This window comes from Cannabis sativa, chromosome 1 (genome assembly GCF_029168945.1).
Source record: "Cannabis sativa cultivar Pink pepper isolate KNU-18-1 chromosome 1, ASM2916894v1, whole genome shotgun sequence".
In the NCBI taxonomy this organism is placed as follows: Eukaryota; Viridiplantae; Streptophyta; class Magnoliopsida; order Rosales; family Cannabaceae; genus Cannabis; species Cannabis sativa.
In genome coordinates, this window is record NC_083601.1 from 23,659,653 (window position 1) to 23,671,953 (window position 12,301).

General features: G+C 48.1%; 1 protein-coding gene across 1 annotated transcript; it reads left to right on the forward strand.

The window, feature by feature from the left end:
- Positions 1–519: 519 nt before the first annotated feature.
- Positions 520–2,574, forward strand: LOC133032706 (uncharacterized). Its single transcript, XM_061106890.1, has 4 exons — positions 520–1,347; positions 1,442–1,633; positions 1,721–2,101; positions 2,536–2,574. Exons 1-4 carry the CDS (start codon positions 844–846, stop codon positions 2,572–2,574), a joined length of 1,116 nt encoding a protein of 371 aa, XP_060962873.1. The 5' UTR covers positions 520–843.
- Positions 2,575–12,301: the final 9,727 nt, after the last annotated feature.

The following is a 12,301-nucleotide window of genomic DNA, read 5'->3' on the forward strand; positions in this document are numbered from 1 at the left end:
TGCACTCGCTTCAGAAAGACATGTTGAAACAGAAGGCCAACTACGAGAAGAAGCTGAGTTCGGATGTTCAGCACGAGTGCAAATACACAGCATATGGCTTCGCACCTGCAGTACAATATTGGGCGTACGAGGCCATTTTGGAGGTTGGGAAGAGGTATGGCACGAACCACGGGATTCGGTTCCCCAGGATGCTTAGCTGGACGAGCAAAGGCGATATTGGGAAGAAAGACGTCAGCGCATTATTTTCTAGACGGGTATGATTTTCACTTATGTTCAGAATAATTATTTAACATAAATGCTTGTAATAAATGCTAAATGGTTTTATTTTGATATTTTTTGAACCATACACAGAATCTTGAAGTGGTCAAGGGGCTACTTCCACGGACAGAGGAGGAGGCATTTGTGAGGACCATATCTTACGATGGTGTGGAGAACCTGGTTGATGATGTTGTGGATGACACGAGAGGCCGAGGGCAGGTAGTCGAGGTACCGAGAGATTCGGTGTCCCGTACACTCAGGAAAGAGACACTCAGGTACCAATTTTTGGAACTTTTTTTTTATGTCTTTATTTTTTATTGTTTTTGTTTTGTGATATTTGTTACATTGTGGAATTATCGTATGCTTACCGTATTTTTTTGATATATATTTTTTCAGGCCACTGGTTCAGAACCTCAGCCCAGTGCACCATCTTCATCAGGCGTTCGGGGTGCCGAGTACACTGATTTAGTGGCTCGGTTGGATAGGATCGAGGCTGACACTCAGGGTCTGTATGCTGCTCATGTCGAGCTGAAGAAGGCATACGAGACCAGCCATGTAGAGCTGAAGGGTGGTCAGAACGTAATTATGGAGCAGCTCAGACACATATTGGCCATGTTGAATCGTCCGCCAACGACGGCTTCAGCACCGGAGGCCCCAGTAGATCCATCTACCCCACCACCAGCTGCTTCACCCCCAGTAGAAGAGGATGAGGTCTTCCCCAACGATTACGACCCTTATGAGGGAGCTCCAGCGACTCCGATCGAGGCACAACCTCTTATCCATGTACATGACACCGAGTCGAAGGGTGAGATTCTGTCCATAGAGGCACAACCTGCAGTGGTTAAGAGTCGGAAGAGGAAGAGAAAGCCTCCTGTATGGTTCGGTGACTATACGGAGATGAAGAGGAGACATAGGCCATCTTCGACTTTTGATCCCCTGGAGCCACCAGATGAGAAATTGTTAACCACTTTCCGAAAGTGGTGTGTTGGACTCATTCCGAACCACCGACTTCGGGATTTGAGAAGTGGTGATTACGGTCCAGGATTCTTTTGGATAATGCTCACACCAAAGGAATGGCTTACAGATGACGTAAGTAAAGTATTTTATAATATTACTTCACTTTACAACTTTATGTGCAATTAATATATTTTTTTGTGTAACTGACATTTCCCTTTATATGCAGCATATAGATGCAGCAATGCATATGCTGAGGAGGCGACGCACCGACTATCCACTAACATTTCCTCAGAAGGGTATCATTCTCTCCACATTCGTGACCGCCATGATCAGCAGTGCATGGACGAGCCACAAGGGTCCGAGGAAAAACTTTAAATGGGAGGATTATATCCTGGACTACTGCAGAGGGGTTCATAAGGTATTGTTTTAGTAAGATTTTAAATGTTAATTGTTTGGGAAGATTATTATGGTTTGTTAATTGTTTCGTTGTTCTCTGTAATTACAGTCCCAAGTCTTTGAGAGATGGAGGGGTAACGAGTTTATTTACTTCGTTCTGAACCTTCCCGAGGCAAGGCACTGGGTCACAGTTGAAGTCGACATAGAGCTGTGGAAAATTAATGTCTACGACTGTGATTCCAGCGTCTGTCATTGGACTGCCTTGGAACCCATCCTGAAGGTTTGGGCAGAACTGCTGCCCTCGCTAATCCTTGCAACCGGGGAATTTCCACATAACAACCAGATCATGGCGTTAGCTAACTGTGACATCACGGTGCTTCCAAAAATGCACGCGACTCGAGCCACTCACGACTTAGTTCCGAAGTCAGCAACCAGGTACATAGCGATAAAAAAGTACTGTAGTGATGCATCTAGACAGGGTCTGGGATGTGTTCTGATGCAAGCTGACAGAGTCATAGCCTATGCCTCTCGTCAATTGAAAGATTATGAGCAGCGTTACCCAACTCATGATTTAGAGCTCGCTGCTGTGGTTTTTGCTTTAAAGATTTGGCGACATTATCTTTACGGTGAAAAGTGTGAGATTTATACTGATCATAAAAGTCTCAAATACTTTTTCACCCAGAAGGATCTGAATATGAGGCAGAGAAGGTGGTTGGAATTAGTCAAGGACTACGATTGTGAAATTTTGTATCACCCCGGGAAAGCCAATGTTGTGGCCGATGCTTTAAGCAGAAAAGGTCCCGGGCAAATTTGTACCACAGTTATGATAGCCCCTCAACTAGCTTCAGAAATGGTCAGTGCGGGGATTGAGTTTGTGGTCGGGAAATTACATAATTTAACACTCCAATCTGATCTGTTGGAAAGAATCAAAAAAGCACAGCTGGAAGATCCCGAGCTAGTTAAAGTTCGAGACGAAGTAGTGGCTGGTCGGCCTAGAGGCTTTTCAGTCTCGAGCAGTGGAATGTTGTTATATAAAGCTCGAGTTTGTGTTCCTAGTGTTGATGAGCTTAAGAAAGAAATACTGGATGAAGCTCACACCACGCCTTATTCGTTGCATCCGGGAACCACCAAGATGTATCAGGATTTGAAACCCTACTTCTGGTGGTATGGGATGAAAAGAGATGTGGTGGACTACGTGTCCAAGTGTTTAACCTGCCAGCAGATTAAGGCTGAACATCAGAGGCCGGCAGGGTTATTGCAACCTTTAGTCCTTCCAGAATGGAAGTGGGAGGACATCGCAATGGACTTTGTAACTGGTTTGCCTAGAACTACGGGGATGTATGATTCAGTATGGGTCATCGTGGACAGATTCACAAAGTCAGCTCACTTCCTACCAGTGAAAGTTACCTATTCAGTGGATCAGTATGCTGAATTGTATGTGAAGGAGATAGTTCGTCTCCACGGAGCCCCTAAATCTATTGTGTCAGATAGGGATCCAAAGTTCACATCGAAATTTTGGGTGAGTCTTCAGAAGGCTATGGGTACCAAGTTAAAGTTTAGTACAGCCTTTCACCCTCAGACTGATGGTCAGTCAGAAAGAACTATCCAAATTTTAGAAGACCTACTGCGAGCCTGTGTCATGGACTTTGAGGGTTCATGGAGTAAGTACTTGCCTTTAATTGAATTCTCCTACAACAATAGCTACCAAAGTACAATAGGGATGGCTCCCTATGAGATGTTATATGGTAGAAAATGTCGTTCTCCTATACATTGGGACGAGACAGGAGAAAGGAAGTACCTGGGTCCAGAGTTAGTGCAGAGGACCAATGAAGCTATTGATAAGATCAAGGCTCGAATGCTTGCTTCTCAAAGCAGGCAGAAAAGTTATGCTGATCCGAAGCGCAGAGATGTTACATTTCAGGCAGGGGAACATGTTTTCTTGCGAGTTTCACCAATGAAGGGTATTAGGCGCTTCGGGAAGAAGGGTAAGTTAAGCCCTAGGTTCATTGGGCCATTTCAGATACTCGAGAAGGTCGGGCAGGTAGCATATCGGCTAGCCTTGCCACTAGCATTATCGGCTGTTCATGACGTATTTCACATTTCTATGTTAAGGAAATACGTGTCAGACCCGACTCATGTCTTGAGTTATGAAGCCCTTGAACTACAACCAGATTTATCCTATGAAGGGTAACATGTTCAGATTTTGGATAGAAAAGAAAAAGTTCTTCGGAACAAGACTATTGCACTGGTTAAGGTGCTCTGGAGGAACAGTAAGGTGGAAGAAGCCACCTGGGAATTGGAGTCAGATATGAGGACTCAACATCCAGAGCTATTCAGGTTAGATTTCGGGGACGAAATCCTTTTAACGGGGGGATAATTGTAATGACCGCTCTAGTAATGTGGATTAGTAAAGGCAATTAGCACTAATTTTTATTATTTTATTATTGTTGCCCCTAAATTCGCCCAAAATACGTGGACCAGTCAAGTAGGGACACGTGGATCAGATAACTTGTAAATACGTGATAAGTCTTTGTATGCCACAAGGAAGCACCCTGGGCATAGGTCCCGGAGGAGGCACCCGGAGTACAAGGTACTCCCGGAAGCTCGCATAGCATGAAGCCTCTCCGGGATGTGTCAGGCCTCTCCTGAGCAATCAAGTCGCATTTAATGCCGCATGGGAGGAAGCGTGTTGGGACTGTAACACGCAATAAAGTCAGACGGCACAACCCCCAAACAGCAGCGCCACAGTAATGATCATTTAAGTCTAGCGACGGCTACTCTGCGAAGAGTCACGTCAATCACAAGGCAAAAAGGACATTCCTCATAAAAACCCTACAGCACCTAGGGATTTGACCATGCATCACCCATGGTATATTCATTGGGAATACCCAACTTTATGGATACTTACAGATACATTTGTAAGAACAATTCTAGGGATTACCCCACCAAAACACTATAAATACCCCCTCAAAACTCATTTAATGGGGTCGAGAATCTTGGGTTGCATATGAGCAAGAAGAGAAAATACTCACCAAGAAAATTCTCTGTATTTATGAGGATAACATTCCCTCAAGTGTGGAATCTGTATTAAATACATCCATTAATAAAAAAGACTCGTGGACTAAGGCTCATTAACGCCCCAACCACGTAAAAATCCTCATCTCGCTTTCTTACAGCTCAATACTATAATTATATTTTAATAGTTGCCGAAAATCTCGGTCAACATTTTGGTGCTTTCATTGAGAGCTGAGGAAAGCTACTACACAACAAGCATTTGACTTCACAAAAATGGTGGAGACAAGAAGTACACGTCAGCCTCGCCCTCTGGAAGATGCTCAAGATCCAAATGAGGAAGATGTAGCCTCAAGAGCGGCAGACGAGTCCGAGGAAGAAGAAGAAATAGTCCCCGACGAGGACTACGAGGGGAACCTCGACGAGTATGCCTATGACGGAGGAAGTTACTCAGAACTGGTGCTTCTCAGACAAAAAGCTATCGATCATGAAGCCGAGATCGAAGCTCAGAAAGCGCAAAACCAGAAAATGCAGGAAGTGATGCTAGCCATGCAGAAAGCCATGGAGGCAGCTGGCATTCACGTGCACCCCAAGGCACTGACCGCTGGGCTCAACAGGGAGCCAGCGACGTCTTCGCCTAATTCCCAACAGCAGAAATCTAGGGAACCTAGCCCTATCAGGTACCCTGCTGAGGAAAATCAGACAAAAAACCCTACTTCTACCCCTGGGCGAAAGAAAAAGGTGCAGGATCCGCGAAGGGTCCGCTCGGATTTCCCTAAAGGGAAAGGTCCGCAGAGGGGCAAGCCCCAAAAAGGGAGTCTTGGCCCTCAGGATCGAGGGGACCGGAAAAGCGTTTCTGTGCACCAGGAACCAGGGGGTAGAGGGAGAAGAGGACAGAGATGTCGTCCCATTGATCTGAGAAATCAAATCAATGGGAATCAACGCGACCTCCGGGACCACCTTGACCAAAAAAGATACGGGCCCGTGGTTTCCACGGGTACGTTAAACGAATGGATTATGGCGGAACTCGCCATACTTCGAAAAGACATTGCTCGAGTCTCCCGGAGGCAAAAGGGAGACGACTCCGACTCGGACAGCGAGGATCGGGAGCCATGTGCCAAGCACATCCTTTAGGCGGAGCTCCCTAAAAACTTCAAGATGCCTGAAATGGCGGCATATACCGGGAACTCCGATCCCAGTGACCACCTGTCACGGTTCAACCGTGTCATGACAGTCATGCGGGGTCAGCAATGATGCTAAATGCCTGTGCTTCCCACTCACTCTGAGTGGGTCAGCGGAGGAATGATTCAAAAAGCTGGAACCAAGGTCCGTGGGCTGTTGGAACAAGCTCCAGACCAACTTCCGGAGACAGTTTGTCGCCGCCAGAAAGGTTAACTTGGAGGTTAGTGCCTTGACCAATATCAAGCAGCTGCCCACCGAGACCTTGAAGAATTACATCAAGAGGTTCCGAGAGGAAGCCTCGAAGACCAAGAAGGTTGATGACGGACAACAGCTTGCACTTCTCCAAGCAGGAATCCGCACTGGGACTCCCTTCTGGAATGAGTTGCAGCAAGAAGGTGCTGCTAGCCTCCAGGACTTCCAGAAAAGAGTCCAAAAGTATATTAACCTCGAAGAAGCCCAGATCGTGGCTTATGGAGGCTATTATCCCACCGGGATAGCAGGGTACATGCCTGGAGTATCGCCCTCGGGTACAGCCCCGACTGCGACTCCACAAGTGAGTGGCATACAGTTCTCTGCTACTTCCGGGTATAGCCAGGGCCAAACTTTGGCGCCAGCATCTTCTCATTATGGCAACCCGTCCGGGGTGAATGGACAAGCTCCTTCACAGGCTGCCCCGACTGCTAGCTTAACAGGCCCTACCCAGGGGTCAAGGAGCAAAAGGTCCTCCAAAGGCAGCACCCGAACGGGAGAAAAGCACCAGAAGAAGGGGTACACACCCCAATATACCCAGTACACGGAGCTATCGGACTCTCAGGAACGTGTGTACTTTGCCACTAGGCAAAATACGCACTACCGGAGACCACGGCCGTTGTACAAAGATAGCTCCCGGAGAGATCCGAGCAAAAGATGCGAGTACCACAACGACATTGGTCATAGCACCAATGAGTGTAAGAATCTCAAAGACGAGATTGAAAATCTAATCCGTTTGGGCCACCTCTATGAGTGGATCAAAAATAGGTTGCCCCACCTTAATCCGGGACAGGTGGCTGGGGGTATGCCTCCGGGAACACCAGGGGGTACAGCAGGAGTATTGGCTCCAGCGGCCCCCGCAGGTGACGCCCAGCATATTCCCGGGCTACCGCCTCGGCCTAATGGGCGGGTAGCCATGATCTCCGGAGGTCCCCATATCGGAGGGAACACTCGTAAGGAGCGAAAACGGTACGCCGAGGCCGCGAAGCACAATGAGATATGGGAAGTTACTCAACTCCCAGCTCAAAGGCCTCGGCTGATGGACCAACCCATCACATTCACGGAAGAAGACGCCAAGACGGTGCGTTTTCCTCATCACGACCCACTGGTCATAGAGACCCCCATCGCAAATAAAGTGGTGGCTAGGGTCTTAATTGACAATGGAAGTTCCGTGAACCTGCTCTTCAAAGAAGCCTTCACTGCGATAGGGTTGACCGACCGGGACCTCTCGCCTAGTGGGTGACAACTCACGGGGTTTAACGGGACGACGCTTATCCCGATGGGAAAAGTAAGGCTCCCGGTTACCCTGTGCCCGGATACCCCCCAGAGCACATTCAAATATTGCACCTTCGTGGTAGTAGACTGTCCGACAGCCTACAACGCGATCCTCGGCCGACCGGCCCTAGTGGACTTTGGTGTAATCACTTCAATCCGACACTTGTGCCTAAAATTCCCTACCCAGGAAGCCGGAGTCGGAACTGTGAGGGGAAATCAAGGGGAAGCCAGGCAATGTTACAATGTTGCAACCACCTACCCGTACTTATGGTCCGGGAGTCCCCTGAGATAGAGAAGGCTGAAGAGGATGAGTTGGATCCTCGCATAGGGTCCGAAAGGGTCGTGGAACCAATGGAGGACGTCGAAGAAATACCAGTGTGCGACGACGACTCCACCAAAGTACTCCGGATCGGGAAGAACTTGGATCCAGAGGAAAAGGACAAAATAATAAAAACACTGAAGGGCGCCATCGACATCTTTGCATGACGCCAAGAAGACATGACCGGCATAAGCCCTTGTCATCACACATGTACTCAATGTCAACCCGGACATGCCTCCTGTACAGCAAAAGAGACGCTCGCTCGACTCGGTGAAAGCCGAGGCCTTAGAGAAAGAGGTGGACAAACTTTTGTCCAGCGGCATGATCCGCGACGTATACTATCCGGAATGGCTGGCCAATCCGGTCCTGGTGCCCAAGCCGAACGGGACTTGGCGAGTTTGTATAGACTTCACTGATCTAAACAAAGCTTGTCCAAAGGACTGCTTCCCGCTACCCAGGATCGACCAAAAGGTAGACGCCACGTCCGGATTTAAACTGTTGTCTTTCATGGATGCCTATGCTGGGTACAACCAAATAAAAATGCATACGGCAGACCAAGAATGCACTAGCTTCAGGACCGATAAGGGGGTATACTGCTACCTAGTCATGCCTTTCGGACTGAAAAACGCCGGAGCAACCTATCAACGAATGGTTAACCGGATGTTTAAAAGCCTCCTGGGACGAAACATGGAGGTATACGTGGACGACATGCTCATCAAATCCAAAGCATGCAACAGCCATGCAAGCGACTTAGAAGAATGTTTCGAAGTTGTCCGGAGATACGGTATGAAGCTCAACCCAAAAAAGTGCACCTTTGGGGTCAAGTCAGGAAAATTCCTGGGTTTCATAGTCAGCCAAAGGGGGATTGAAGCAAACCCGGAAAAAATCCAAGCTCTCCTGGACATGCCATCCCCCAAAAAGCATAAAGACGTGCAGAGCTTGACCGGAAAGGTAGCCGCACTGAGTCGCTTTATCTCACGATCCACGGACAAGTGCATACCCTTCTTCAACGTGCTAAAGAAATGCCAAAAGTTCGAATGGTTGAACGAATGCGAGGAGGCATTCAAGAGGTTAAAAGACCACATGGCCAAACCCCCTATCCTATCGAAACTCGTCCTTGGAGAAGACTTGTTTCTTTACTTGGCCATCTCCGAGCACGCGGTCAGCGCTGCCCTGGTCCGGGAGGAAGAGAAAACTCAGCATCCCGTGTACTATGTCAGTAAGCGCATGATAGGGGCCGAGACAAGGTACCCGGTCATTGAAAAATTAGTATTCTGCCTCCTGATGGCGTCAAGGAAGCTGAGGCCATACTTCCAAGCCCATCCAATCAAAATCCTAACCAATCATCCGCTCCGACAAGTTCTCCAGAAGCCTGAAGCATCCGGAAGACTCCTCAAGTGGGCGATGGAGCTAAGTCAATTCGACTTACACTACGTCCCCCGGATTTCCATAAAAGGCCAAGCCTTGGCAGACTTCATTACCGAATGCAATGAAGCCGAGGCAACAGCAAATACACCGGTACCACCAATCCCCACCTGGAGGGTATTTGTAAACGGAGCTTCTAATGAGAACGGTTCAGGAGCCGGAGTGGCTATGATATCACCAACTGGACTGCGGCTCCAGGCGGCACTCCGATTTGACTTCACAGCTTCAAACAATGAAGCCGAATATGAAGCCCTGATAGCAGGGCTGAAATTTGCAAAAGCTGTAGGAGCCAAAAGAGTAGAAGTCTACAGTGACTCTCAACTGGTCGTAAACCAGGTTTCCGGAGAATACCAAACTCGCGGTGAGCGGATGGTCACGTACGTAACAATAGTCCGAGAACTGCTCCACGAGTTCGCGGACTATAAAATAGAAAGAATCCCCCGAGAAAAGAACGCTCACGCGGACTGTCTGGCTAAGTTAGCCTCGGATAGCGAAATCGAAGAGCTGGGGGTAGTACCAGTGGAGCGCTTGGCAGAGCCGAGCATCAAAATAAAAGAGACCACACTAACGGTTGGGCAAGAACCCAGCTGGATGGTCCCCATCATAAAATACATAACCACAGGTGAGTTGCCCCAAGAGAGGGCACTGTCTCGAAAGATTCAGTATCAGGCTCATCGTTATGTAATGATGGACCAAATTCTCTACCGGAGAGGACTCAGCATGCCTTATTTAAGGTGTGTATCGGACCCTGAAGCTAGACAAATCATGCTAGAGGTCCATGAAGGGTTCTGTGGAGATCATACGGGAGGGCCCAGCCTCTCAAAGAAAATATTGAGGCAAGGGTACTTCTGGCCAACAATGAAAAAAGATTGTATAGACTATGTCCAAAAGTGTGACTCGTGCCAAAGGTACGCGAACATACCGAGAGCTCCTCCAAACGAGATCACCCTGATGACCAGTCCCTGGCCCTTCGCGGTATGGGGAATAGATCTCATCGAGTCTCTACCTACAGGGAAAGGAGGGGTAAAGTATGCAATAGTAGCAGTACACTACTTCACCAAATGGACAGAGGCTGAGCCCATGAAGACAATAACTGCCAAGAAGGCATTGGACTTTGTTATCAAAAACATAGTGTGTCGATACGGCTTGCCTCACAAAATAGTCTCAGACAATGGAAAGCAATTTGATTGCGAGGAATTTATTGACTTCTGCAACCAACACGGAGTAGTGAAAAGCTTCTCCGCGGTAGCCAGGCCTCAAACAAACGGCTAGGCGGAAGCGGTCAATAAAATCCTAAAAGTCACATTGAAAAAGAAGCTGCTGGCCTGCAAAAATAACTGGCCTGAAGAATTTCCAAGGGTATTATGGGCCTACCGGACGACCCCCAGAACCACAACCGGCCACTCGCCTTTCTCAATGGCGTACGGTTGTGAAGCAATGGTCCCGGTAGAAACATTATTCCCATCCCACAGGAGGACGACTTACGATCCTGCCACTAATTAGGCACTGCTCCAAGAAGCTTTGGATCAAGTCGAAGAACTCCGGGATGAGTCTCAGATACGGATGGCTGCTTATCAAAAGAAGGTGACCAAGTATTTTAACTCTAATGTTAAAAACAGAAAATTCGCTATTGGGGATATGGTCCTAAGAAGGGTTTTCCCAGCCACCCAAGAACCCGGAGTGGGGGTACTTGGACCAAATTGGGAAGGACCATATGAGATCGAGGACGAGATCGCTTCCGGCACTTACAAACTAAAAAGAATGGACGGAACCACCGTCCTAAGAGCCTGGAATGCCGATCACCTCAGAAAATATTACCAGTAGCGAAATAAAACTTAGACTTTGTTCAAAGGGTTTGTACCGTCCAAATGTATACCTCCTCTATATATTAAATAAAACTGAGTGCCTTAAAAACAAAGTTTCTATGCCACTCAGGGGGGTACTAGGGTATACCGCACGGACAAACAGAAAAACAAACTAAGTAAAATATCCTGACCCAAAGGGCAGGTCAAAAAGTATGCACAAAAATAAAAGGCATAAGCTCAAAAATCCTAATCCAAAGGACAGGTTAAAAAACATAAGTATGTGGCAAAAGAAAGATCACATAAAAAAAAATATCCTGGCCCAAACGGTAGGTCATTTACATATAAATGGCCCGGGGACAGGCCTTAGAATATAATTGTCTCCCCTTCGAATAAAAACTGCTACCTATATATATTGTTCTAAGGCAGCAGCAAATATGTACAAAAAAAAAAAAAGAAGAAAAGAGAATAATAAAAGAACCGGGTGGAATCTTGGTTATACTGGGTCGGTTGTACAGCAGCTCAGTCAGCGCGCGGAGGAAGGCGAGGTCCGATACGTGCCTCTAACACGGCATCAAGCTTCTTCTTCTTTTCCCGAAATTTGGCAATCATTTCCTCGAGTTTGGGATAAAAAGTAAGCTTGATATTTTGGTCGTTGGTGGACCAAGCCATGTAGACTCCATCGTCAAAGCGCTTCGGACACCGGGCGCAGGAAACAGGAGAGAGGAGCTCAGCTCTTTTGGCCTTCTTGATGGATTGTTCTTTGAAGTCCCTGAGCTCCTTCAGCTCCGCAGCTAGAGCGGCCTTGGACTCTATGTTCGCCTGGTGAGTTTCCTCTAAAGATCTCACCTTGGCGACCATTTCATCCAAAGCCTCCCTGGCCTCCCGGAGGTCTCGCCTGGCCTTATCAGCAGCCTCGCTTTGAGCCCTCAGTTCCTCCTGGTGTTGGGCCTCCATCCTGTCCCTCCGCTGGGCCTCGTCCCGGATCATGGCTTCCGCCTGAGCCTCCCTCCGTTTGGCCTCCTCTTGCTTGGCCTTGGCAGCCGCCTCTTGGCGCTCGGCAGCCTCCTGGTAGATCTGCCTCTCCGCTGTGAGGTCCTGAAGGACCTTCCTAACATCGTTCATGTCCCCAAAGTCGGACAGAACGAAGCCATGATTTATGATGCTCTTGGAGAGGCGGCCAGCCTCAGCAGCAAGCTGAACCATAATACAAGTGTAAGAAAGAGAAGTTTCTCAAGAAGAAAAATAAAAGGAAAAGCAAAATTGCGAAGTACTTACCACAGTAAGAGAATGGCTGAGGTCCTGGACCTGGAAGATGGAGTTCAGGGAAGCACAAGTGGCGAACCGCTTGGGCGCGCATCGAGTGAGCTGAGAAGCGAACTCGCCGGTCATCTCCGCGGCAAAAGGAGCCAAGGTGGGCCCTAGG